Genomic DNA, 27,017 nt, shown 5'->3' with positions numbered 1-27,017 from the left:
AAAATTCTGTACATTTACAACATTAAGCCATTTTTCAAATGTCACCATATTTCTCATGCACACTCAGTCTATGCTGTGGACTCAACAGGTCAAATAGTGCCACTTTTTTTCAAAATAAAGAAATATGTTTGGTTTTCAAATATTACAGAAGTTGCTTCAAATGACCCAAAATTATGTTTATATAGGATATATTAAAGTACACTGTCATATCAATTTTATCAGTCAATGAACTAATCAACTATTTGTTTCAGCTCTAAAATCTACTGTTGAAGAAGTTTTGCTTCAGTTGTTGGAATATGGAGTAAGGCACAAAAGTGAACATAAAATTGTATTCAGCCGTATATTTTTGGCAAATGAAAATGCAATTGCTGCATTTCCTATTTACAGCATTATCGTTAAAAAGTGTGTGGATTTTATTTTGAAGGTACTTCACCTGCTCTTTTCCACTAACTTCACACTGGCTTTCCCAACGGTTGCCTCTCGCGACCACTTGGGGCGGTCTAACTGGCTCGAGCGATTGATCGTTGCACGCGAGGAAGCGGCGGTTGAAGGCGAGCATCAAGGGAATTGTAGTTTTACGCGAAGTTTAGCCACCGGCTAACTATCAACTTCTCAACGGCTGTTGCAGACTACTGTCGCCTACAACTTCATAATGCTGAACGGGCTGCGTATAGATGGCGGAGAGCAATGACTGAAGAGTTCGATGAAGATGTGGTATTTGAGGTTTGTGTCTTTGCCGCTGTTCTTTATCGAAACTTGTAATGCTTTGTCATGCCTCCCGAGGTCTGAGGTAAATATACCGCGCAAGATTCATTAACATGACAGCTAGCTTAGCGGGCTAGTAGGCATGCTAGCTTCACAGAAGCAGCCGTTTGCCCTGTTGCTGTGCATTGTCAGTGCAAAACAAATCCACATATCTGGCTGGCGGATAAATGGGTTTCTGCCAAGGAGCTTTGGTGGTCATGAGAGCTGCTGAGCTGGGCTAGTGAGCGCATTGTTGTAGGTGTTTCATCATTACTAGACTTGCTGGAGGTGGGGTGGGGATGACCAGATTCAATGCGTCGGTTCTGAAAAAAGGACACACACATACACACACATACACACACACGCGTAGCTACATCTGGATGGTGACAACATGAGCTGCGACTTCGTGTGACAATGCATGTGAGTAGCATTTCGTTGTCTTGACTGCTATCTACAGTGTGTTGTGGTGGGTGATGGTTGATTACATTAAAATGGGATGCTCACATCACACAGCACAGATGCTCAGAGTGATGTTTTCCCAGCAGCTGGCAGAGAAGTGGGTCAGGCATCTTTTGGGCAAATTCTAGCATGGGATGTTTCTCCTCTTCTATGCTTATTTCATGGCTGATTTGGTTCTGAGCTTTCTCTGTTCAGGGCAAGAAACAGCATCGCCTGTGTTTATCCTTATGCAAGAAGATCGGATTATTCCATGATAACTTGTGCTTACATTTCGTGTCCAGTTCCCAGGCTGGAGAGAGGAATTAAGGGGAATCTTGGCTGCATGGAAAGGCTCAAAAGACAATCCTGGCATCTGTCTGTGTTGATTTACACATTGACATGTGAAAGCAGCAGGCTTTACAGCATTCTTCCCAGAATAGAAAAGTAAGCGGCATGGAGGAGAGATAGAGGCTATGGATGAGGGTGGAGTCTCAACTTCAGCTGATGAATCCAGAGGGCAAAGTAGACCGGCTCAGCGAATCGGTGATGCTTCTCCCTCGCTTATTAGTGTTCAGATACCTTTGGATTCACAATGGGGAAAAACTACAAAAAAATCAGGATCAGTGTCAGCTCGACCCGCATGAGGCTGATGACCTAATCACCACATTTTCTTTCCTTAGCTACTTCTCCATCCATCTGTCTCCCACCCTCCTTCTCATCCATCACTGTTCAGTCTCTCTGACTGTGTCTCTTTCTCTTTTTCTCTGCAGAACTCTCCTCTTTTCCAATACCTGCATGATCTAGGGCACACAGACTTTGAGGCATGTCCAACGGCATCACAGGAGGAGGAATATTGCGGACAAGAGGGAGACCTCCCCTCTCCTGACGAAGATCCACAGAAAACTTCAGTGAGTTTCTCAGTCACTGACACAACTGTCCCACATGCCACAGCCGCCAACTCTGCTGTTCTCATGTAAATGAATGATTTGTTTTCTTTAGCTAAGCTTGCTGATTCAATTGAAACATTTAATTTCATCTCTGATGCGTTAGTTTTTTTTCCACAAGGAAACAGGAAATTTGCAGCCAGGCAAAACACAGAAAACACACAGATTTGAAGTCAAATCATAATAAAATAAGTAAAACATATAACAAAGATATGCAAAACATAAGCTAAGCAAGCTCACATGAAATAATGTACATCAATGACAGCATGCACAGAAATAACACCTGGTGTACTTCCAGTCATCATCCAGCAACCATTAAACAATAAGCAGAATGAATGCTTATAGGAGGCTAACATTGTAACTAGACTAACTGATGTTAAAGATTCACCTGTCCTTTTCAGGAGACTGGAGCTGTAATACTTAATTTATTGGGTTATTTAACAGGCTCGTGCACTTTAATGAAGATGACTGTAAATGTGCCAAAAGGCTGTCTTTATATCCATAGCTCACCATGAAGTAGATCGTAAAACAAGTATAAAAGTAATAAATAATCATATTAAGGCTCCAACTAAGCTTTGTTTTCATCATCAGTTACTTCAGTCAGTAAGAATAATTGTAATTTATAATCTTGAATAATTGAATAAGTGCTGTATAAAATGTGAATAAATGGTGAAAACTGAGACTGTCACAATTGTGGCCAAATATATTGTGGCCCATATATCATTGTAAACTGAATGTCCTTCAGTTTGAGACTATAGATTATTGATTTCTTGAATAGTTGTGAAAATGGTCTCCAGATGAATTGATAATGAAAATAATCAGTAGCTGCAAACCCAAATTAATCAAATGATCATTTCAGTTGTAGATCATATGTCATAAGTTTCTCATCAGGTCCCTCTGTATCCGTATCCTTATCCAGCAGCCTCCATTATTTCTCTTCAAACGATCTGTATCCCTGACCCGGTTCATGGTGTGTTTGTGTGTGTGCACGTGTGAATGTCACTGTTTGAACTGTGCAGTCAGACAGAAAGTAATTAATTTGGCTATTGACTCAGACACATATACTGGCACGCAGTCACCCACAGACTGTTATGTATACTGGTTTACATGCTTCACTTCAGTCAGACAAGATTAGACAGACATGGCGCGAAGGGCTCCGTGCACACACTTACAGGTATTTCGTGTTGCATGTTCTTTTCTCTGATCACACACAGCAGATTCACTTTAAGCATGAGAAACTCTGGCTCTTGCGCCTGGTGTTGTGCTGATTTTAGAAGAGATAGCCCAAATGCGATTACTGAGACTGACTCTGCTTTCTCTCTGACGTTATTCCTGCCTCTGTGAGCATCCTCTTACAAACTGTGTGTGTCTCTGTATGTGCGTTCTGTTTAAATTCACATGTGTATGCCTGTTTTAATGGCCCTGTGCGCTCTACAACTCTGCAATCAAAGGATTAAAAGTATGAACTTTTAATGGCACTTGCATTCATGTAACAGTCGATGACTGTAGTATGAGTTGACCTGTGATTCAGTCGGACGAGTAATGCCTCCTTGGAAGCTCAGAAAGGATCACATGACTCTCATCCTCTCCTCGTTCTCCCCCCTCCTCTTGCGACGGGAAGCTGTGTTGTGTTTTCTTCATTCAGGAACTTTCCGTGCGTGTCATGCTTCCTCTCTGCTACACTGTTGTTCTAAGGAGTAAAGGAGGATGAGGGATTCAGATCAGACAGGAAAGCTTTAGGGTCGTCCCTCTGTGACCAGTTTCCTGAAGCCCAGAGAAAGTCGGAACCAAGGCAAACAGTTTGTTCACGTTGACAGAGCGCACTGTTTGTTGTTCATTAGCAGTAAAGGGCCAAACTGTGCTATCATTTGTGGTATGACCAGTATGTGCAAATGTCCTTGACCTGACATGCTGATATTTTGGAGGTCATGTAAATTCACTCGTGATTGTAAAGGATTTTAATCGTAGTCTCAGGTCTAAATGTGAGTGTGAAGCTCTGGACTTTGGTGTTCAATTGAATTTTTAAATTAAATGTGTCTCATGTAGTCATGCAGGAGATGAGACATTAAATATTGGAAAGATGAAACATGCTTCTGCTTAGTGTTTTGCAACATCACATTTACATATTGTATAACCATATCTTCCTGGTTGAGTTCTTACTTTGTGGTTTTCCTGCTTAAGCAAATAAGTGACCATAGGAGTAAACGGGAGGATTGCCTTTAGTCAGCCACTATGTAAACTGGTGCACAGTCATTCTCATCTGCCCTAACCTAGAGCTGAAGCAATTCATCTACAACTGTGCAGATAATTGATGAATCATTTGAGTCTTTTGTTTTTTTAGCCAAAAATGTCAAACATTCTTTGATCCCATCTTCGCTAATGTAGGATTTATTGCTCCTCTGTGTTATATATCGTCACCTTCCTAAAATAATGGCCTAAGTCATGTTTTGACAAAAATGTTTTTTTTGCCTAAATCACCCCCTCATGATGCTGGCCACCTCTGGTAAAATCGCCTGAATCCTCAGTTGAGGGGAACATGCAATTCTACCCCCGGTTGTATAATGGCCTATGTCAAAAGTGTGACTCTTTTGTTGAGTTTTTTGTGTTTCCTGAAAAACCTGAAAAAATGACTTAGGCCATTATTTTAAGAGGGTGTCGATATGACGTTAAACTGGACTGTTGGTTGGACAAAACAAGGAATCTAAATACATCACTTTGGGCTTTAGAAATGTGTAGTGGGCTTTTTTTCTGTTTCTCTTTTATTGACCACACTGTTAGTCAGTTAATTGGGAAAATAATGTGCAGATTAACTAGGATTGAAAGTCATTAGTTGCAGCATACTGTAAAACCTTATTTGCCTGGGTGATTTATTACAGTTTGGTAACACTGCTGCTTAGGCAAATATAGGATCATAACTGTACATTGGAGGATTGCTTTGAACCAGTATATAAACTGCTACAGTGCACCCTTCTCCAATCACCTTCCTTTTCATTTTTATGCTCTTTATATTTACTTTCAGTGTTACAGCTAATAATTATTTTCATTATTTATGAATTTCTCCACGTTTTAAACCCAAAACCCAATTTACATTAACAGTGATTTAAAAAAATATATATATATGAAATTGGGCTCAGAGAAAGACACAGTCAGTGGTGTATAAGTATGAATCAGTTACTAGAATTGTCAGTTAAAGGGTATTTGTAGGTTTTGCTATCCTGGTAAGTAAACAGCTGGTAATGCTAACGTTAGCTATGTAGCAATAGCATAAACTTACATATACAGTAGCTCCTTTAAGTTTCTGCCAGTTGAATAAACGACTGATTGATTCTGCAGCACCTGTTGTACAAATACACGTTATCATACCCAGTTGCCTGCGCCGAGTGTGTTCATTGTCTCACATAGTAAAAAAAAAAATCAGTGTAGGGTCTGGAAGCTGAAGTCACACCAGCAGAATACTGATGAGCAAAAACACGACGAGGCAGGATATTAACTGCAGCGAGAGTTTTAACCTGTACAAGGTTTACATCACCTCTGTGGTAGCATCAGAGGGGATTTGCTGCTTTGACACTGGAGAGGAGACTGAGCAGAGTCGTGCCCTAGTTTGTGAGTGCACACACACACACACACACACACACACACACACACACACACACACACACACACACACACACACACACACACACACTGTTGGCTGAGACTGATGACCAGTGTTGTGTGAATGCCCAGTCCTGGAGCTCAGTCTCCAATCAGTAATCAATATGACTGCGGCCTTTAGACTAATAACACTTGCGCTTTACCCCCCAGAAAAGGGTCAGCGTGCAGGCTGCCCAGTCTGGATCAATAAGCCCATGTTTTTGCCATGAGTGGGAGCACACACACACACACACACACACACACACACACACACACACACACACACACACACACACACACACACACACACACACACACACACACACACACACTGTTGGCTGAGACTGATGACCAGTGTTGTGTGAATGCCCAGTCCTGGAGCTCAGTCTCCAATCAGTAATCAATATGACTGCGGCCTTTAGACTAATAACACTTGCGCTTTACCCCCCAGAAAAGGGTCAGCGTGCAGGCTGCCCAGTCTGGATCAATAAGCCCATGTTTTTGCCATGAGTGGGAGCACACACACACACACACACACACACACACACACACACACACACACACATCACAGGATGTTATTATCTACAGGATTCTCTGTTTTTTAACTGAACAGATAAAGAATAAAGCCAAAGGCTCAACATACAAACATCTCTCAGTTCCCATTTCTGAAACAAAGAATTTCAGTGATGCCTCTAAACAACTAAGTAGATTAGTGAATAGTAGATCCTATTCATGATTAGGCTTTACACAGTTTAGGATTGTTTCCAGGCTCTTAGCAGTTGGAAGAAAAACTTACAACATCTTGAAACGCCTGAGGTTTGTTCTGAATTGAAATGTCAGTGCACTTAAAAGGTGAAGCTGTCTGGACATCTCAGAGTGTTTACACTGGAAGTCCCCCGGTGCTGGGAATAGAGAGACTCCTTGGAAGCAAAGAATGAAACAGAAATGTGTGTCTCTGTGAACTGTAGGCGAACAAAGTTTTTTTTGTTTTTTTCTTTTCTTTTCTTTTTTTGGATCTATAAAAGAAGCCTTCCTTTCTGTCTGACAGCCGTGTATTGCTGAAAGGATAAAAGTTTGAGTTTAATTGATGCCGAAAATGTAAACACTTAGTTATATTTCCAAAGTAGAAAATCCAGTAGTGATGTGGTTTTTGTGCCACAGTGCTGCTATAAAAGACCCCGGAGCGAGTGTTGCACAGACACACATTGCACTTATTGTTGTTGCCTGAAAGAGTTTGTCTCCGGGGATACTCCTTTAGAGTGAGAGCGAGTGTGCGTGTACACTTGTTATTGGTTGTGTGTGATCACTGGGAAATGCAGTCAAGGTTACAGCAGCACTTCAGAAGGACTGTAAGGATTGCAGGTGAATCATTTAGTGTTTTAATATGGAATATATTTCATCTTAAATGATCCACTGGGGCTGTATTAGAGAATAAAGCGCTGCATAAAACTGCAGTGGAGCTCTTACTTAATTGGCTGTATTATAATCTTGTCCCTGTGTGTGACTTGCAGGGAGGATGGCTTTGGAGACTGGCTGAGACCCTGTGGAGATGGAGCCCGATTCACCAGGCAGCTGCATCTCATAAGCTGGAGCAGCAACTGGTACGGTCGACTGGGAAACAGAAAGGAATGCCGACACTGAAACCTCCATCACCTTCCCTCTGTTTTATTTTTGAAATGTCTTGAAAAAATGTTCTTTCCTTCGATCTGCCAGGACTGCGTGTTCGGCCAGTACTCGGTGAGGTGCATTCTGGACCAGGACGTGCTGCTGCAGGAGGATGTGGAGCTGATCGAGCTGTTAGACCCGAGCCTGCTCACCCTCGCCTCCTCGCCCTCTGGCTCACCCAGCCGAGCGAGCACCCTGCCCAGACCAAGCCTCATTGCCAGGCCCTCCCTATGGTACATGCACACACATACACAAACGCACACACACAAACACACGCACACACGTACAGTGGTGGGGCAAGATAATTGGATCAGAAGAGAATATAATACTTTCCAATACAACATCAGCACAAACTGAAACTATAGCCTGACACAGTTGAATCAACTGCCCTTTCACAAAAGTTTGAGATTATATAGTATAATACTGTTATTCTTTACTACAAGGAAAAGGAATTGAGTTGCATACGTATTTGTAATTTTCTTTGTGATAAAAATGCTAGAGCTGTTTTAGTTGAAGTGAAAATTGAGTTAAGAATACTGACTTCCCTAAACATCTAAAGTATCCACTCTCCTTAATGCAACTCAGTTGAGTCTTCAGAACCTCTCTGCGTGGTAAACACACCCACATGCCTACGAATTTGTTTCCTCTAAACCCAAACTCGATTACTCTAATTTTGTAATCATGAAGATTTCAGTCCTGGATCTGATTCTGATGCGGCACACGGCGCAAGTATCGGCAGGGCGAAGTGAAGTCGGTCACCTTCATCTGACAGCTCAGTGTGGCTGTTTGAATCAGAATCAGAATCAGAATCAGAATCAGAATACTTTATTGATCCCAGGGGGGAAATCAGGTTAGGTTACTGTTAGGTTAAGAAGTAGATTACAAAGGTAAAGATAAAAAGATAAAGAATCATAAAATATAATCATCAAATATAAAAATACTTATGTGATAATATATAAATTAAAAAAAAGAGAAAATATGTAAAGCTATGTTTATAAAATTGCGCTTGTCTGAAGTGTTCTTGTTCCATTACTCCCTGCAATATTTAAAACTGATCTACTGACATGAAATGTCCACAGATTCTCACAGTCAGTGTTAAAGTCTGTGACAAATACGTCATGTTTCCTGCATCATAATGAAAGCCACTCCATGTTTTGCCGGTTGAATGCTTTAAATGTGAGCTAACAGGATTAGGAAATGTTGGATTAGCATTAGCATAGTAATTTAATCCAACTGTGATTCAGATGGAGGGGAGTGAACAGTAAACAGGCTGATACCAAGGGGATGAAATTAAAAACAGCAACATGCTGCATTGTTTCATGCGAATTCCCCAAGACTAATAAATTGACAGAGATCCCTTTTTAATCGTGGTCCAGTAGAGATCTGAGCATCTAAAGGCTCCATGTTCTGGTCATAATTCCCTCCTGTTCGCTCTCAGGGACATGGCGGGGCTGGTGGGCCTGGCTGCGGTGCTGCTGGGTCTCTGCTCTGCATCTGAGGGCCTCTGGTCTCTGGCTGTGGCGCCGTGGGGCCTGGGCCTGCTGGGCTGGGTGGGGCTGAGGGGGATCACGCTGTGGAGACGGGGCCGCATGCAGAGGGCCGTCCACGCCAGGGCCACGCAGCTCCAGAGTCTGGTCCACAACAGCAAGACTCTGACCGGCCTGTCTCGCAAAGCCCTGCGTCTGGTGCAGGAGACCGAGGTCATCTCCAGAGGGTTCACCCTGTAAGTGTGTTCGTTTTATGTACCCCTGCCCATCACCCAACCACATAATGATGATGTGAATTCATATCCTGTCATAATCTCCCAGTTGTCACTGCTTGGTCCAAGCCTGCTCAATTAATCCCCTCCTTTGTTGGCAGTTAATTAACCTTGTCAGGTAGTGTGTCCATAGGCTTTTTATTTTACATGTTGGAGAAGTACTTATTTTACACCACCACCGTCTCTGTTTGTGTGTATAGCTTTAGCATTATAGAAGAACACTGTAAACCAGTATTAGACGAAGTGATTTAAATAACTAGTTTAACATTTTTGGAAACATGTTTATTTGTTCTGTCAGATCAGAAGATCAATACTCTTGTGTCTGCACAGTAGTAAATAAGAAGCTACAGCCGGCTGTAACTTAACTTAGCTTAGCTTAGCATAAAGACTGGAAACAAGGGGAAACAGCTAGCCTGGCTCCGTCTAAAGGTAACAGAATCCATGTACCCCTCCTCCTTTTACACATAGGTTTTAAACAAAGGAGATATAAAGTGTTCAAAGATGAAATGATAAGTCGATCAACAGAAAAATAATAATGGTTAATTGTTGGAGAGGGGAAACGAGGCAACAATCTCTGATTCCAGCCTCTAAAATGAGAGATCTCTTGCATTTCTTTGTCATATATCACTATAATGGACTTTTGCTTGAACAAAATTAGACAGTTGAAGCTGTCAGCTTGTTGTAATGGGCATTTTTTTTAATGTTTTATAGACATAAATAGATTAATTGAAAAAATAATAATCATCAGATAAATCCAGAATAATTGTTCGTCTTTATGCTAAACCAAGCTAATCGGCTGCTCAGCGCACAGAAAGAAGAGTCATATCAATCTTTTCATCAAACTGTCCCAAGTTTCCCAAAATGTCAAACTATTCCTTTAATAGCATGTCAAATAGTCTTGTTTGCCACCGCAGCCTGGTAAAGTAACATGCCTGTGTAGTGTCTGTGTCTGAATCGTCTCAGTATGTTGTAGCAAACGTCTCTGTGTGTCGTCTTTAGCTGATGTGGTGTTCAGTGTTGTGTGTGCCCCCCTGCCTCTTTGGGACGTCTCCACAGTTGTATCACATTTCACTTGTCAAGTTTGCTCGACAGGGTGAGTGCGGCCAGCTCCTTTAGCAGGGCGGGGCCGGGGGCGGTGCCACGCGGCCAGCAGCTGATTGGACTGAGGAAGTCCCTGTACCGGGCGCTCCGATCAGCCTTCAGATCCTCCAGGAGAGCCACCTGTCACATGCTCAAGGCATATCCTTTACCTGGACAGCTCAGTGTGTCTTCTTCTAAGGACACGGGAAGACCAGCCTACAACTTATGACTTAGGACTTTTTGTTGCGTAAACAAATCCATATAACTATTCAGGTCCTTTAAAAGCAGCACAAATCTTTTCTCTGTTGTTCAAATATCTATTCTTGCATCTTGTGGTTTGGAACTGTGCGGCCCGTTCTTAAAGCATTGTTCAATCTCTCTGGAGTGTGGAAGGGAAATCTTTTGAAGGGAAAATGTGATTGGAGTCTTTTGTCGTTTGAGGTTAATAGTGATTCGTAAGCAGGAAAACACTGATTCCTGGTTGGAAATCACAGGAAATGTTACTTGTTATTGTTGGGTCACAAAAAAAACCCCTCCATTAATTGAAATGAAACAATATGTAGCTTTTTCTAGGTGTGTCGTGTGGTGTGTCCTTAACCCCCTCCAACGTTTCCTCTGAACTCTGAGATTGATAACGTGACCAACTACGTGTCTGCGGTGCCTCTGAAGGAGCTGGGGCTCGGCCTGGGCATCGAGCACCTGGGTGATGAGCAGGCCCAGGAGCTGACGGACGACTACAGCCTGCCCGCCCTGAAGGTGAGGCCTGAGGGTTCAACCTGGCAGGGAGGGGGTGCAGGTAGAGAAAACAAGAAGTGGTGGTGCAGGGAGGTGGAACAGGCGATGACCTGGACTTTATTAATAAGCAGTTAAATTGAATGTGATTCCTGAACTGTTTATGCTTCACTACATGTTGGTTACAACAGTTTGAAGTTTTTACCACTGAAAGTGTCAAAATACCGATTGAAACTTCTTGATGCATTAATCCAAATCCTTCTACTTCACTTCTCTGCTGCTCGTCTTTTCTAGCATCTTGCAAACACTTTCTCTTTTGTCAAGTGGCCCACTTTCTTTTATCCTTCGGCACTTTGAGTAAAGTGATAGTGTGACAGAAAGTGTATTCATGCACTGGCCTCAGTTTGGTTTTTGAAGTAAAAAGGCCTGAAGCCACCAACAGTTAAAAGACTATGTCAAAGGTCAAAGAAAGAAAGGAAAGAACGGTGGTGGTAATATGATGACATATTTTTTTTTTTTTTTACAAGTTGGCCGATGTATAAAGCTCCAAACAGGATGTTATTAAGCTGGTATTTGTTGGCTTGTCCTCCTGCAGATGCTGTTCCAGCTGTGGGTGGGACAAAGCTCTGAGTGTTTCCGTCGACTGGCCCTTCTGCTGTCGCCACGCCGAATAGAGGAGGCAGAAGAGGGTGCACCCAAAGCAGAGACCTCCCCTACTCTGCCTCCTCTGCCCCCGCTCCACCGCTCCATCGCCGCAGTGACCGAGCCGCTGCATCACGCTCTGGCCAGCTGCCTCGGCGAAGTGCAGCGCAGCTACGACTTCCACCGGCACTTTGAAACCCAGCCGAGGACGACGGGCTCCGACAGGACCGGACGGGCCAGGGAGAAGTGCCGAGAGCTCAACACCCTGCACACGTCCATCCGGAGCCTGCAGCTGCACCTCAAGGCCCTGCTCAGCGAGTGAGACACACACGTACATGAAAACCCTGACTGGCCTGATTCTACACCCATAAGATAAGATGAGACTCTAACAGTCGGTATTGTGAAAGTGGGTCACTGCAGCAGCAACGCAGAAGTAGAAATAAAGTAAAGACAATGTGCATAGGGACACAGGAAGTGAGATTTGAGGGACGTCACAGCAACATTTTCACAGCGTACCAGGTAACAGGTCACTGTGCTAAGGGAAACAAAATTACGTCACATTTCCAATGAAAACAAAAATCACTAGAGAAATTACAAACATTTTAAACATGCAGTCACTTTCACTAAATCTAAGAAATAGCAGATATAATTTCCAGGAAGTAGACTGATTCATAGGCAGAACAGTTAAAAGTTTTTATCCCTCACTGAATTCCCCTGTTAAATCCATCACAGTCACAAAGACACAGATGGAGATTAAGAGAAGCAGATGAGTCAAAGGAGGATTTTTAAAGTCTGCGACAATTGAGAAGTGAGATTATTGTTGCATAAGATAAGATGTGGACTGTTGAAAAGAGGCTGAAATGGAATTAAGGAGATTCTTCTAAATATTTTTCACATTTATTCACGTGCTATTTACTATCTTTCCCATCTTTTCACCTGACTTTATTATTGATTGTGAATATATTACACCCACTTCTGTCTGGATTCTAAAGATTATGAAATGTATATTGTATACAAAAGACTGAGATATTTTAATGGGCAGTATAATGTTGTGGAAACGTGTTTCACCTACGTGTCTGGTGTCGTCAGGATGATCATCCTGGAGGACGACCTGGAGAAGCTGATGGTGTCCAAGGAGCTGACGGAGCTGACGTGCGAGGGCTACCAGGACCTCAGCGACCGGCTGCACCAGCTGCACCCGCACATGCAGGCCAGCACGGGCTGCTGGGAGGACACCATCAGCCAGGTGGATCGCATGCTGAGACGGGCCAACGCCTGTCCGGGTGAGCGGACGCAAAAAAACAAACACACTCTGGATGTTAGTTTTAATCCTTTCAGAGTAAAAGTTTTAAAAAGATGCAACAAGTTCATGAGGAACAATCACTTCAACAGTGAATAAAAAAATAATAAGACATTAATAACAATAATACGTATAATATAAGTTTAATAACAATAACCAGACATTTTAATAAACATAAAAACAACTACAATGTCTGTACATGCTGTTTAAATCTGAAATTATGACCACATACTTGAAGGTTCAGTGCAAGTAACACCTTTGCCTTATACATCAGCACAGTGACCCCCTCTTTAGTACTATATTGGTTTCCATATTTACAATAGGTCTATTTTTAGCACAGACTTCCCCCTTCCTTTACCGTGACTCAAGACTGTTGCCAGTCATGGAGGAAGTAGCTGTTCCAGAATGTGGGACATGAAACAGAACAGACCAACCGGAGCACAGCCGTCAGCGCTGTGACCAGGCTCCAATACCACGTCGTTGAGGTCATTTTGTTGCATTAATGGGAGTTTACATCATCTCTGCAGGTAATGTAGAGGGTCTGGAGCAGTGTGGGACTCCTGAATCCGAGATTCCCGCTCCTCCTCCAACATACCCCCTGATCCTGGACAGAGACCCTGTGCCAGAGGAGCTGGTGAGATCAGATCTCCACCTTTCACAACTATATTTACACAGAAAGTCCCTCATCAGTCAGGATGTAGGAGTCTGTAAACGTTCCTGATGTGGCCTTTAAAATTGACACTAAACACCTTTCCCATCCTTCTTCTCCTCATCATGTTTCCCTGTCGTCAACCTCTCCTACTTTTTTGTTGGACCAGGAGTGGGAGGCCTACGTGTCCGACTCAGACTCTGACGGCGAAGGCCGAGGGTCCTGGTCCGACATGTTGTCACCGGAGGAACGGGAACGTCAGCGGCGGGAGAGGGAGGAGTCTCGCCGCGTCCTGTCGGAGCTAAAAGCTGTTCTGGGCTTCCGTGCGTCGGAGGGGGAGAGGATGAAGAGGAAGCAGCTGCTCTTCAACGACCAAGGTCTGCGCTGCTGTTGCTGATATTCTTAGAATGAGGCTGGTTTTATCTGGAATGACTGAGTGTCTCTGCTGATGCTCCGGATGATAAAATCTGATGGTGGGTTCTTCGGGCAAATCCAATCACAACGACGCATCGTCAAAGATAGTACGATGACTGTCTGTGGGTTTTCCTTAGACAACCAGTTTACTACTCACCAGTTACACTTACATTCAAATGAAATTAAATGTTGATTGTTTTTATTTTAATTAATCATTTACGTGATTTATTGAGTTCATTATATTGTGTTAAAATGAATTTGGTAATCAATACTTGTGGTCCTTTTCTTAATGTAATGTCTTTCAGGGCTGCAACTAATGACGATTTTTGTTATTGATTGAATTATCGATTATTTTGCCAGTGGTTTATAAAAAGTTGCAGAGTTCCCAGTGACGTCTTCAAATGTCTTGTGTCTGTCCAACAGGTTGGAACCAAAAATATTTCATTTAATTTCATAGAAGACTAAGAAAACTAGAAAATTTGGAAACTACTTTTTTTTGTATTTTTGCTTAAAGAATAACTGGAAAAACAGTTTGCTGTCGATCAGTCGAATAATCCATTTATCAATACCTGTGAGGATTTGTTGATTTTTCCTCTGTAGTATAATTGTGGATACGTCTCTTTGGGTTATGGACTGTTGGAATTAGCCGTTTTAATGACGCTGTTCGCCTCCATGTGTACATGTAGATGGGTCTGGCCATGCGAGACTACTGTATCTGTAAGAGTCACTTGAGTTTAGTACAAATAGTTTTTTTTAGCTGCGAGAAAAACTTAAAGTCATTTCATTTCTCATTTTAATAATTGGTTAAATATTTGGAAAGTCTATGTTGGTGGATTGTGACATGGCGCTGGATGAAACACTGCGTCGTATCTATCACATCAGACATCAGCATGTCAGGTTTGTACTACAGGCTCAAAATTACAACTCAATATGTTCCGAAACTTAAACCATATATTTCTTCCTTTCTCTGGCAGCTGCCGTGACGCCGTCAGCTCGCGGTGAGAGTTCAGATCCCACCACCAAACCATCAGACGCTCCACCTTCACCAGTAGAAAGTGATGATGAAGAGGGAAACCACCTATCAGAGCAGTCTGCAGGAAACGGAGGGGAGGAAGGGGAAGGAAAAGACGGCAGGGTGAGGCCTGAACCCTCCACCGAGCAGGTGATGGAGTTCAGCTGTGGGCTGGAGGCGGAGGATGGGGAGTTGGGGGGGAGTTCGGTCTGCAATAGAGGAGGAGGAGGAGCGTCGGAGCTGCATCAGTACGACGGGGTCCTGCAGGAGGGGGAGTCCCAGAACGGTCTGGACTGCTTCCTGAAGCCTAAAGCCCCCGCCGTGTCTGTGATGGACAGACTGACGGAGATCCACGGCTCGGAGGCTCTCAGCTTCAGCTCCGCCCTCGCCGCGCAGGTGGCGGCACGCTCGCACTCGCTCATCAACATGGAGGAGCAGACGTTCGGAGACGATGGGGAGGAGGACGGAGAGGAGGACGGAGAGGAAGACGGAGAGGAAGACGGAGAGGAGGAGAGCGACAGACGAACCCCTGACAAGGACTGAAAATAAACCTCCGCTGCTTAAAGCGAGCTCTGAGCAGAGACTGTATTTATGTCCGATGTCCTCCATCGATGAGTCTGTGTTACATCTTATCTTGTGGAGATATTTCAGATTCACTCTCTTTTACCCATCCGTCCATCTTACTGTACATTACCCACGATTCTTACTGCTCTCTTGCTGTTAAAACTCAGGTACCAGAACCACTAAAACAAAACCCGACCTACAGTGTTGAGGTCAGAAGACCAGAATGTCTGCAGTTTACTTGGTGATATCCACATAGTGTAAAGTGTTCACAGTCGCTCGGTCGATGTGGAAACGAAGAGTGTAAGCAACAAGTGATTGGCTTCAGACATAGAAATAAGAAGAGAAGAAGAGTAACAGTTCAGTCTGAGTGACTGTGAGGAAGTGTTGGTGGTGGAGGAGTGGAGAGGAGATAGCAGTGGTAATTCTCTAAAGGTGTGTTCAGACAGAAAGCAAATAATTCTGACAGTTTCAGTTTGATTCATTCACTCAAAGACCACTTCAGTATTTATATTATTATTTTTTGCCCCGGGTTTTGCCTCTCAGGCAACTTACAAGCTGAGGTTGTTGTGGCTGAACAAAAAATCCACCAACTCATTTCTCTTAAAAAGACGTTGGAACAAAGATCATAAAGTAAAAGATATAAATATTGATTGATTTCAAACGCTCGTCGTTGACATTTGAAACGACAGTTTGAATTTTTTGTCAAACATTTTTTATAACATCTAATAATATTTATCAAACAGTATCAGGTCTCTATTAAGGAAATTACAGTGCATTATTTTATACACTATAAAACAGCAAATTATGTGGCTTTTTTGGTTTACTAACATTTCGATGGAGAGCCTGATAAACAATTTAATTTGTTAGATGATATAAATTTATATAAATGAAGAAAATGTTTACATTTACTTACAACTAACTGCTATAACTTTAAATGGGTAAAAGTAGCAACAGCACAGTGTAGAAATACTCTGTTACAAGTTTAAAAAAAAAAGCTTGTTATGCAGAGTGGCTCATTTCAGAAGAATGGATTCATGTGTTCATCACTTTAATGTTGCAGCTGGTGAAGGTGGGGCTGATTTTAATTACTTTATACACAGCCGGGTAGATTGAGTCTTATTTTATCTTAACTAAAAATACATCCTAATTTATTTGTTAGTTATATTTTGGGTTATTAATCTGAAACTGCAAAGCAGCTAAAGTTTTCAAATTAATGTAGAGGAGTAAAAAGTACAATATTTACAGTGAAGTTGAAGTATAAATCAGCCTGAAACTGAAATACTCAAAATAATACTTACAAACACTACTTGAGTAAATGTACTTAGCTACTTTCCACCACTGTAGTTGGTACTTTGGATGTTTTGGGTCTAATAAATGCAAACGGTTAAATTCAAGTTAGTGACTCAAGGAGAGAATTCTCTTTGCTTTCTGTCTGAACGACCTTTACAGCAGAAGGTTGAAGTCAGCCGACCTTAAATCTTATAGGCGGACAGATCTACACACACACATGAAGTGCAAGAAGAGGAAGTGGAATTCTATTTTTATTCTCTGCGATTTATTTCTGTCCCTTCTTCTGCGATCCGTCTCCGATTGGACACAATGGGGGTAACGGTGAAGTGGACATATGAACCAACATACATTCTCAATCCCATTTGCAACGACATATTTGGAATACAGCACTATTGTATTTGAGAACAATTCATGAAGACTGAAACAATCCCAACTTTCTCAGCGTCTGTGTTTACAGGGGCGCGCTCAGCGGTGAGGTCAGGAAGCCTTGTTTTTCACACTGAATTGTGTGGCATGAATTTAATGAACTGTGCTGCTGTGAGGTTTGAAATCAAATACCTCTGTGTGTGAGAGTGTGTGTGCGGGTTTGGTGATAAAAGAAGAGACTGACTTTTCTCTTGTGTGAGGGCAATCTGTAACTTTATGTTCCACATGAAGTTGCCGTAAGAGTCTGACAGCCCTGATGTATGCCTCCACCTTCCCGGTCTTTCTTGTCTCCATGTTTGCCTTGTTCTGACCCCCACCACCCCCCACCCTTGCACCCTCCCCCGGGGTGAGGTCTACCCCCTCCTGCATTTTCCAACGTGAAATAAAATACCATTCTGGAAGTGTTCAATGTTTCCCGTGGTCTTTTCTGATATTAGACCGTGCTCATGTTTCAGAGACTGTGATGGCCGGAGGTTCAGAAACAGGTTTGGTGAGTTACTTGATATGTTCAGTGGGGTTTTGCATTTGTCTGACCCACAACAGCTGGTGCTCTCCTATGAAGCCTTTTGAGGGCTTACACACAGACCCGCACTTACTCAAGTCCTGTGCTTCAGTACAATTTTAAGGTACTTTCACTTAGGTTTTTTGATTTCCTCCTACTTCAAACTTCATTACACTTTAGAGGGAAAAATTATACTTTTCACTTCCCTACATTTATTTGACAAACCATTAGAAATAAGTACTTTTCATATTCAGATTTTATAGAAAAAAACATACTATAGGTTTATGAAACCCATCACATTGTTGAAGATTAAACCTTCGGTGCCCATCCTCTTTGACTTGTGACCAGTGTTTAGTTGGGGCCACATTAGTAGAGCCCTAAGTTATTAGAAAGTTTGGCACTACACACCCAGATTGTCTTTTCTCCTGAGTGTGCTATGAACACAACAAACCGAATCACGTGCTTTACAATCACCTAAATATAAAATACCACATTGTTTTTATTTTATGCTCATTTACTGTTGTGGCTTTGCCATCTGGTGGTCACTTCTGTTACTGCTTCTTCAATAAGAGAACTGATGTTTAAATATAAACATATATTCATGTGGAACAGAAAACCTAATATAAATTAGCCTATAAATCGTTTTCCTAAATGTGTTTGTCTAATTGATAATTTCTCTTTAATCCATTCGGTTGTATGTAGCCGTATTAATGTAATAGTTTAAGTGTAGTTCATACATTTATTTATACTGCAGTACAGGATCTGTCCTCATTAGGCTCAGTGCTCCACTACAGCTGATTCAGCATGTTGTACTTTGTGATGCCTTCAAGTGCTCTGCATGAGCTCAGATTTCTGATTACTCTACTACTACATTTATAAGATGAGTTCCAAATGGCTGCATGATATTTTCTATAACCTTTCATTTTTTGAAAATATAGAATAATTTGATCTCTTTGGACCTCAAATGATCATTAAAATAAAACCATATGAGAAGCTTAGAGGGGAAATGGGCCGTGGAACTGCTAATAGCTCATAGACATCTGAGATAGATTCTGTTTGTATGTAAGAGTTTTGTATCACATTTTAAAAGCATATTATACTTTTTAATGTAAAATCTAGCTACATATACTTAGTTACTTTTCGCCACTTATAGAAGTATGAGAATTAAGAAAAAGATACACCTGTACATAAATAAATGTTAAACAAATGCTAAAAAATATTAAAATAGAAGTAATTTTTGACGTGGTAGGGGGTTTTACTGCTTACTTGACAATAAATCTAAAAACTCAGACTGTACCTGAAGGCAGCATCACACACAGCATTCCCACAATCCCTCGCGCTTCCTTTTCCAGCAGCGTCTGCGATCATGGCGGACGTGGTTGCGGAGCAGGTAGCGGACCAGAAACCAGTCCCGGACCGGGAGCTGAACGGGGAGGCGGAGGACAGAGAAGAGGCCGACCCGGTGGAGACCGCGAAAAAGAAGAAGAAAAAGAAGAAGAAGAAGTCTGCGACGACAGGTGAGGCTGTTCTGAGCTGTTTCATGCTAACAGGCTAGCAGAGCTGCGACAGGTTAGCTGCAGTTTGTAACGACCCAACCGGAAACGGTGGGAGGTTTCCTTCAAAGTAATGGTCCACCGTTTTGGTTGTGGAAAAGAAGTTTGATTTTCACCGTTATAGCTCAGAATATTAACCATGACTTTTGTTACTACGAGTTTTCTTCAAAGACATTTAAAAACACTTTTAATTGATGAATGTATAAAAAGTATTTAAACGCAGAACGTAAAATAGACTTCGTACTGGTGGTTTTAGAAATTTTGTCTTAAGTTCGTGTACATAAAGATTACCAAGAGTAGATACGTTCATGTTGCTCATTATGTATTTATTTATTTGTTTAATTTAAAATTATTTAACCAAATTGTGAATTTCAAACTTTGTCGTCAGTTAAGAAAAATGGGTGTTGTTCCATTTTCCATTTTGAATGATGACATTGCCACATTTAATTAGATAAAATTAGCGTTTCATTTTTGAAAGAAACTAACTGCACAAAATAGTTATATGGAAAACTGCAAATGGATTTCCATGGTAGCCTGCTATGACGTTGCCAGTTAAGATAGGGTGTATATACTGTATTTACTCATAGACATGTTGACTTTTTTTATGTTGAAAAACCTACCGGAAGTACGGTGGTGTAGCTTGTCGTACTTGACACTGGTCCTCATTAGCCATGCGGGTTGAGCGGTGTGGACTGTCAGGCCTCATGTAACACGCCGGGCTTTGGTCAGAACCGCATCCAGGAGCACTGACATTAACCACAGCCCGAACTTAAAGCAATTTACTGTTAATTTTGAGAGAAAACACAAAAACCCTGTCACCCAACCCGCTCCCTTTAGTGACTGTTGCCGAATGCGATGAGCCTCAGCCAAGTTTTCCTGTTTCGTAATTCCCCCATTGCCCAGAGTTATTATGTAAGGAAAGAACAGCGAAAAGATGCTGTATTTTATAAATAAACCAAATCAAAACAATATAAGCTCATGGTTGCTTTTATTCCCGTGCACTTCAAACCAAATTCAATTAAATTAACTGCAATTTAGAGACATCGTAAAAAAATGTCAAACGCTGATAAATAGATCGATAGATATATACATAGACAGATAAATAGATAGACATTATTGATCTTCTTGGGGAAATTGTCAATTCATAGCAGACTGACGATAACAATAGGATTAAAATTAAAAGCACCACTGCAGTATTGCAGACCTGCAGAGCCTGATGAAAATACAAATGTACGGTATTAATCAGAAATACAGAGTGCAGAACGGTTCCCAGGAACATGGGTTTATTCATGATGACAGTGTCCTGTTTACTACAGCGTTCAAATATTACCTGAATGCCTTTTGTTCAAATTAAATAAAAAAAATGTTTTTTCTTGTACATTGTAAAAATGAGTGACTCACTTTACATCCATAATGTTTGAGAACTTGCCACTTTGATCAAGCAGCATTCAATGTACAGTTCTCCAACATCAGCAGATCTTCCACAATGCTCTCAACGTTTTCCTTTTTATAGTTAAAGTGACACTCGTATTTCTGCGAACTCTACAACTGATTTACCTCCTTAAAAATCAGATCGAATTCATGAGAGTTTTTGGCTTCATGCTGTAGAGTTTCACCTCTTCCTGTTGGATCTGTATCAGGGATCAAACTGACCTTATGGGAGTGGGCATCGGCCAGACATCGTTTGCTTTGTCGTCAGTTTCATTATAAAATCCTCCATTTAATCATTTTAATCACGTCACATCAAACTTCTAACAGTTTTATAGTTTTTACTTTTTTAGTGAATTTCTTTATGTCTGTATTTCATGTCTGTCTTTTGTGAAACTTTACTGAACATCTGCTCTGAAAGTCACTTATATAAGTGGCTATACAGCTGCTCATATAGATAAACTTGCTTACGTACTTACTAACTCTATTTTTAGCTCCTTGGCTTCTGTTTTCTGACATAAAATTATCCAAATTTTCCTCACGGTGCAGTATAAAGATTTGGTAAAAATGTTGTTTAAGAGACCTGCTCTGAGGGATCATGCCAGTCTGGGAATGAATGGTTCTACCTCTGGTTACACAACTGTGTCTGCTGCTTCCTGCTGATACAGAACATTTCGGCTGCAGCGACGTAATCGCTTACTGGCCTGTGTGTATGTTCTCGTTGCTGCCGCTGCTGCAGGCGCTGAGCCGGAGGCAGATGGAGTGGGCGAAGTGACCAAACAGCTGGAGAAGCAGGCGATAGAAGACAAAGAGAAGGAGGAGGACGGCGAAGAAGGTGACACACCTGATAACGCAGTTGTAACACATCACATGTAAACATCACACTTGGCGGTTGGTGTAACAGTAGCGTCTTCACTTGCACAGATGGAGATGACGGAGAAAACTCAGCAGGGAAAAAAAAGAAGAAGAAAAAGAAGAAGAAAGGACGTAAGTTGACGACGTGATGTGTTTTATAGGGAGAGGCATTTTACTGTTCTCTGAGGTGTTGTCCTGGATTCAAACCTTCACTGTAAGACTCGCGTTTGTCAGTTTGACGGGTGTTTTTCTGTTTTCCTCTCAGCCAAATCTCAGACTGATCCTCCGTCTGTGCCCATCTGTGACTTGTACCCAAGCGGGGTGTTCCCCATGGGACAGGAGTGTGAATACCCCGCCTCACAGGATGGGTAAGAACGTAAACATGCCACTCACACTTACACCTGTGTAGTGTGTGCAGCTTTCCTTTCCTAAATGTTCATCAATCCCGTTGGAAGTCAAGGAGGTCGTGCTCTTGCTGGTGTCTTTTATTTTATTTTGTTGGTTGTGCACTTCATCCTGACTGTGTTTAATGTTGTCTGTCTCTTTTATCTCCATCTTTCCCCATTATATTCTCATGGAACAGGTGTTTATATTAGCATTAATTATAATTGCAAATATTACTTATCGGCTCATCACTTTGCCTAAATTAAAATTTTTCATATATTCAAATGTGCACATTGGAAATAATTGTTGCGATAACCTTGCAGCACCTCAGTCTGCTGCCTTGCAGATAAACTCTGGTCATCACCCTGGTCAGGTGATGATTCAGGAGCTGTGTTGTCACAGCGTGCAGCATTAACACGTTCAGTTTCACCACTGACTGTCCAAAACGGTCAGCCTCTTTCTTCTGTAGTAGCTGCACCTTTTCATAAATAATGGTGTTTAAAACGTGAGCTGCTGCTGTGTTTGTCTCCCAGTCGCAGCGCGGCGTGGCGCACGACCAGCGACGAGAAGCGGGTCCTGGATAAAGCCAACGAAGAGGTGTGGAACGACTTCAGACAGGCGGCCGAGGCCCACAGACAGGTCCGCCAGCACGTCCGCAGCTTCATCAAACCCGGCATGACCATGATCGAGATCTGGTGAGGACGCCTTCATCGCTGTGATTCGCTTCATCAGTGTGATTTTGTAGAAAGTTTAATTTCATCTCATCTTCCCTCCTCCTCAGCGAGCGGTTGGAGGACTGTTCTCGTAAGCTGATAAAGGAGAACAGGCTGAACGCCGGCCTGGCCTTCCCCACCGGCTGTTCTCTGAACCATTGTGCTGCCCACTACACTCCCAACGCCGGAGACACCACTGTCCTGCAGTACGACGACGTCTGCAAGATCGACTTCGGCACGCACATCAACGGTAACACAAGAATTAAGAGCTGCGTCCATTACATTTAGTGCTGATGCGTTCAGGGCCCACTTTATATCCGTAATGGATCAGAGTCAGAATGGCTGCCACTTAGTCATTAATGTAGAACAGTTGTTCCCAGCCTTTTCCAACTCCTGACCAAATCTCAAAAATGTTGGTGATCCACATCCGACCCCGTGACAGTACAGAGGTAAAATAAACGTCCTCAGAGCTTTTTATTTTCATGATAACGATCGAACATTCAGGACTGAATCAGACTGAGGTCGTAAACAAATATAAGATGTGGTCTGGTCCAATCATGGCTTATCACAGTGACGTGACTTAATACAAGAAGTTGTACAATATTTGTAATGTTTTTAAAGATAATGTTTGTGAATGTTTTTAGAAATAAGTTATTTATATTATATATTATTTTATGATTACATCTTTTCACCCAAATTGTAGCCAGCTGTTCTGCAAATGATTTGTCGTCTCACCTGCAATACCTGCAGTACCCACCAGTGGGCCCCGGCCCTCCTAACAGATGTTCTTCCTTCTTCTTCTTCTTCTTCTTCTTCTTCTTCTTCTTCTTCTTCTTCTTCTTCTTCTTCTTCTTCTGGTGTGTGTCTGCAGGGCGAATCATTGACTGTGCCTTCACTGTCACATTTAACCCAAAGTATGACAAGCTGCTGGAGGCTGTAAAAGACGCCACCAATACTGGAATCAAAGTAGGACTTTCTCTCACACACACACACACACACACACACACACACACACACACCCACACCCCCACACACCTCGTCTGATCTGTAGCTGATGGCTTCCTGTTTGTTCGTGTCAGAACGCCGGCATTGATGTGCGCCTGTGTGATGTTGGAGAGGCCATTCAAGAGGTGATGGAGTCCTACGAGGTCGAGCTTGATGGCAAAACATATCAAGGTACGTTCTCACCTGAAAACACCAGACATGCAGCTACGATTAGCAGGTGGAACCTAACTTGTATTTTGATATTTACAGATACATTTATTGAATTGTGCTTTCAGAAACATGTTTTTGTGTAAAGGCAGCTTTATATTTGTAATGTTCTGAAGTTCAAACTCCTGAAAATATCCTAAATTCAGGAAAAGAATATCTTAATGAGACACAAAACACTTTAAAAATCTAATGAAATTCACATACTACTCCTCTATCTCAGCTGTTTTAGTCATTAATGCCAGTTCATAAAGTACATCCAGAAAGAAAACTAAAACAGTGCAACTTGTTTTCTTCTCCTGCAGTGAAGCCGATCCGAAACCTGAACGGTCATTCAATCGGCCAGTACAGGATACACGCTGGGAAGACTGTGCCCATCGTTAAAGGAGGAGAAGCTACGAGAATGGAGGCGAGTTCATTAAGATCATCAGTCTTTCAGTTTGTCTCAGTGACAGTATGAACTGTTTATTTACTGCAGTTATCTGTGGCAGTTGTGGCATAAAACAGGTTGTATTCTCATTCTCTCTTTTTTTTATGGCACAAAGACGTGAGGCAACAGAATAATTTCACAATAAAGTTACAGATACATAATTTAAATTACTGTTTGGTGCGTTATGGAGATGTTTGTTGCATATTTTAGAAAACTGCAGCCACCAGACAGTAAAACAAAAGTAAAACTAACTGATTAGACCATTTAAAGCCTTTATTCCTGATCGCTTGCAGTCACCCTGTTGTTGATCGTATATTTTTACCCTGCAGGAAGGAGAGGTTTATGCCATCGAGACGTTCGGCAGCACAGGTAAAGGTGTGGTCCACGACGACATGGAGTGCTCTCACTATATGAAAAACTTCGATGTTGGCCACGTCCCCATCAGGTAAAAGTTAAAAGCATGAATCCTTTCTGGTCTAACAAAACCTGCACCTATTGAGTTGTTAGTGTGTTGTTTACTTATTTATTTGTTAAATGTCAACAACAACAACAACCCCTGAAGATTAATCAAAGCTTTTATGTTGTGTCAAAATTCACACCTCTAATTCTTAAATGAGTCAAAATGCAACGAACAGGCGTCACACTCACTGTTGGAGTTGCTTATATAATTTCTTTGATGACTGATGAGGATAAAAGTCCATAGATCTATTTATAAAAGTCAGAACATTCATCCTAAAGGGAAATTAGACCGTCGTCCACAAAGCAGCCGATCACTGAATATTTAAAGTGTCGTCTGGGATACGCTCTGATGTCATCGATGGTTCCTTCCTCTCCAGGCTGCCCCGAGCGAAGCACTTGTTGAACGTGGTCAACGAGAACTTTGGCACGCTGGCGTTCTGCCGGCGCTGGCTGGACCGCCTGGGCGAGAGCAAGTACCTGATGGCCCTGAAGAACCTGTGCGACCTGGGCATCGTGGACCCCTACCCTCCGCTCTGCGACACCAAGGGCTGCTACACCGCTCAGTTCGAGCACACCATCCTGCTCAGGCCCACCTGCAAGGAGGTGGTGAGCCGGGGAGACGACTACTGACACCCCAACCCCCGCAACAACAGCACCCCACCACCAGACCCCTCCCTCCCTCCCTCCCTCCCACCCCCCCCCCCCACCACCACCACCACCACCACCACCACCACCACCACCCATCACCTCCAGACCCTGTTAGCAACTCCTCCTTCAGAGAAACAGGAGATGATAGCTTCTAACACAGGAAGTGGTTTTCTCAGAGCAGCAGTGAAGGATGCCAAATGCTACTGTATTCTACCCATAATGCACCACTCACAGCTTGAAAAGTGGACAGACTGGCTTTCTGAGTTTTCCATCATCAACACAGCTAAAGAAATTGTAAACAAGCCAACACATCTTTGTCGGAAGAAGCATTGTAGTTTCTTTCAATGTCCCATGGACCTCGTTTTACTGAATAAAAACAACTGTTTTAACTGTTAAACAGTTCAAAATGTTGCCATGAATTTAGTGCAACCCCAGTATTCAAACAGATGGTGAGGGTGGGGAACACCTTCAGACCCCCCACCCCCCTTTTACTTTCAAACTTTCTTTGGCTCCTCTCTAACCCTCCAGTGCTTTAGTGCTTGAGCTAAATTAAGCACAAATGCTACTGACGGGGTTTAAGAAGTGGTCCGGCCACAAATCTCTGCAAACAGCTAACATTTAAAGCTCGGGGTGCTGTAGTCCTAAACACCATCTTCACACAGACGCAGTGCATCTGCAGCTGTATGTTTGGCTTCTGTCGCTACCTGAGGGGAGGAGGCGGCGGGGAACTCTGCACTCTGGCCCTCAAGTCATCGTTTCTTTGATATTTGTAAAATATCTTTGAAAATGCTGCTGCCACTGTATGTTCCAAATTAAAATGCTTCATTTTGAACTCCCTGAAAATGTTTTTGTAAGAAAAAAAAAAGATGATTAAAATAATTTTGCTCATTGTGGGCGGTCCTCTTCTAATGTCTCTGATCACAGGACGAGAAAACAGTATATTGACAGTATTGATTATCTAAGGTAGAGCTGAAATCTTATATTGACAACAATTTTGATCGTCCTTAAACATATTTGTGAATTTTGGGAGATTTAGTTTGATTAAGAATCATTAATTACCAAGTAATTTGATTGGACTAGAGTCAGTCCATGAGTGCTGATATAGAGCATTGCAGCGCTGGGACTTTTAACTACATGTATCACTCCGCTTTACCGGTGTTCTATCAACCGTTAATTAGCGTTACATTAACGGTCGTTATCGATCTTAAACTTGACAAACTTTGCAAAGATTAATATATTTTCAGAGATATCATTTGATGTATGGTCGTCAGAAGAGGATGAAGGGAAGAAGCCTGGAGACTTAAGCGCACACCTGAGATAATGTGTACACAAGCTAGTGTGCACTGTGCAGGTGAGGACAATGTTTATGTTGATTAGCTGACCGCGGCTAGTTGGGGAACTATTTGTGTTGTAACCAAAATGATAATGATTGTCTTCGGTACTCGACCGCAGCCCTGCTGATATTCAGTACATCATCACTCCCTCTCGTGTGATATTGCTGAAATAAATATCTCCACGTATTCAGCAGTTTGATACCACTTTGA

General features: G+C 42.2%; 2 protein-coding genes across 4 annotated transcripts; both read left to right on the top strand.

Annotated features, from left to right (window-relative positions):
• Positions 1 to 564: 564 nt before the first annotated feature.
• Positions 565 to 17,701, top strand: vezt (vezatin, adherens junctions transmembrane protein). 3 transcript variants are annotated; one of them, XM_056367883.1, is made up of 12 exons: positions 565 to 723; positions 1,953 to 2,090; positions 7,271 to 7,360; positions 7,473 to 7,657; positions 8,863 to 9,147; positions 10,276 to 10,422; positions 10,872 to 11,019; positions 11,591 to 11,955; positions 12,727 to 12,920; positions 13,465 to 13,571; positions 13,756 to 13,963; positions 14,975 to 17,701. In XM_056367883.1, exons 1-12 carry the CDS (start codon positions 688 to 690, stop codon positions 15,553 to 15,555), a joined length of 2,484 nt encoding a protein of 827 aa, XP_056223858.1. In that variant the 5' UTR covers positions 565 to 687; the 3' UTR covers positions 15,556 to 17,701. The 3 variants fall into 3 exon arrangements, with proteins under 3 accessions (XP_056223858.1, XP_056223857.1, XP_056223859.1); XM_056367882.1 differs by having other exon boundaries at positions 10,264 to 10,422; XM_056367884.1 differs by lacking the exon at positions 565 to 723 and adding an exon at positions 917 to 1,164 and having other exon boundaries at positions 10,264 to 10,422.
• Positions 17,702 to 19,130: 1,429 nt separating this feature from the next.
• metap2a (methionyl aminopeptidase 2a) lies at positions 19,131 to 26,364 on the top strand. The gene is made up of 11 exons (XM_056367397.1): positions 19,131 to 19,311; positions 21,515 to 21,610; positions 21,700 to 21,762; positions 21,896 to 21,998; positions 22,548 to 22,709; positions 22,796 to 22,977; positions 23,599 to 23,693; positions 23,807 to 23,903; positions 24,242 to 24,345; positions 24,696 to 24,811; positions 25,203 to 26,364. The coding sequence occupies exons 1-11, from the start codon at positions 19,161 to 19,163 to the stop codon at positions 25,453 to 25,455; spliced, it is 1,422 nt and encodes a 473-aa protein (XP_056223372.1). The 5' UTR covers positions 19,131 to 19,160; the 3' UTR covers positions 25,456 to 26,364.
• The last annotated feature ends 653 nt before the right edge of the window (positions 26,365 to 27,017 follow it).

Source organism: Seriola aureovittata, chromosome 22, assembly GCF_021018895.1.
Source record: "Seriola aureovittata isolate HTS-2021-v1 ecotype China chromosome 22, ASM2101889v1, whole genome shotgun sequence".
NCBI lineage: Eukaryota > Metazoa > Chordata > Actinopteri > Carangiformes > Carangidae > Seriola > Seriola aureovittata.
Note: the sequence above shows the minus strand (reverse complement) of the source record. Positions and strands in the feature narration are given on the sequence as shown.

Bases quoted from the DNA above. Each gene is read 5' to 3' on its own strand.
- vezt (XM_056367882.1), top strand. From the start codon at position 688: ATGACTGAAGAGTTCGATGAAGATGTGGTATTTGAG. The intron at 11,956-12,726 runs GTGAGACACACA...TGGTGTCGTCAG, and splicing joins CTCAAGGCCCTGCTCAGCGA to GATGATCATCCTGGAGGACG. The intron at 13,572-13,755 runs GTGAGATCAGAT...TTGTTGGACCAG, and splicing joins ACCCTGTGCCAGAGGAGCTG to GAGTGGGAGGCCTACGTGTC.
- metap2a (XM_056367397.1), top strand. From the start codon at position 19,161: ATGGCGGACGTGGTTGCGGAGCAGGTAGCGGACCAGAAACCAGTCCCG. The intron at 21,763-21,895 runs GTAAGTTGACGA...TTTTCCTCTCAG, and splicing joins GAAAAAGAAGAAGAAAGGAC to CCAAATCTCAGACTGATCCT. The intron at 21,999-22,547 runs GTAAGAACGTAA...TTTGTCTCCCAG, and splicing joins TACCCCGCCTCACAGGATGG to TCGCAGCGCGGCGTGGCGCA.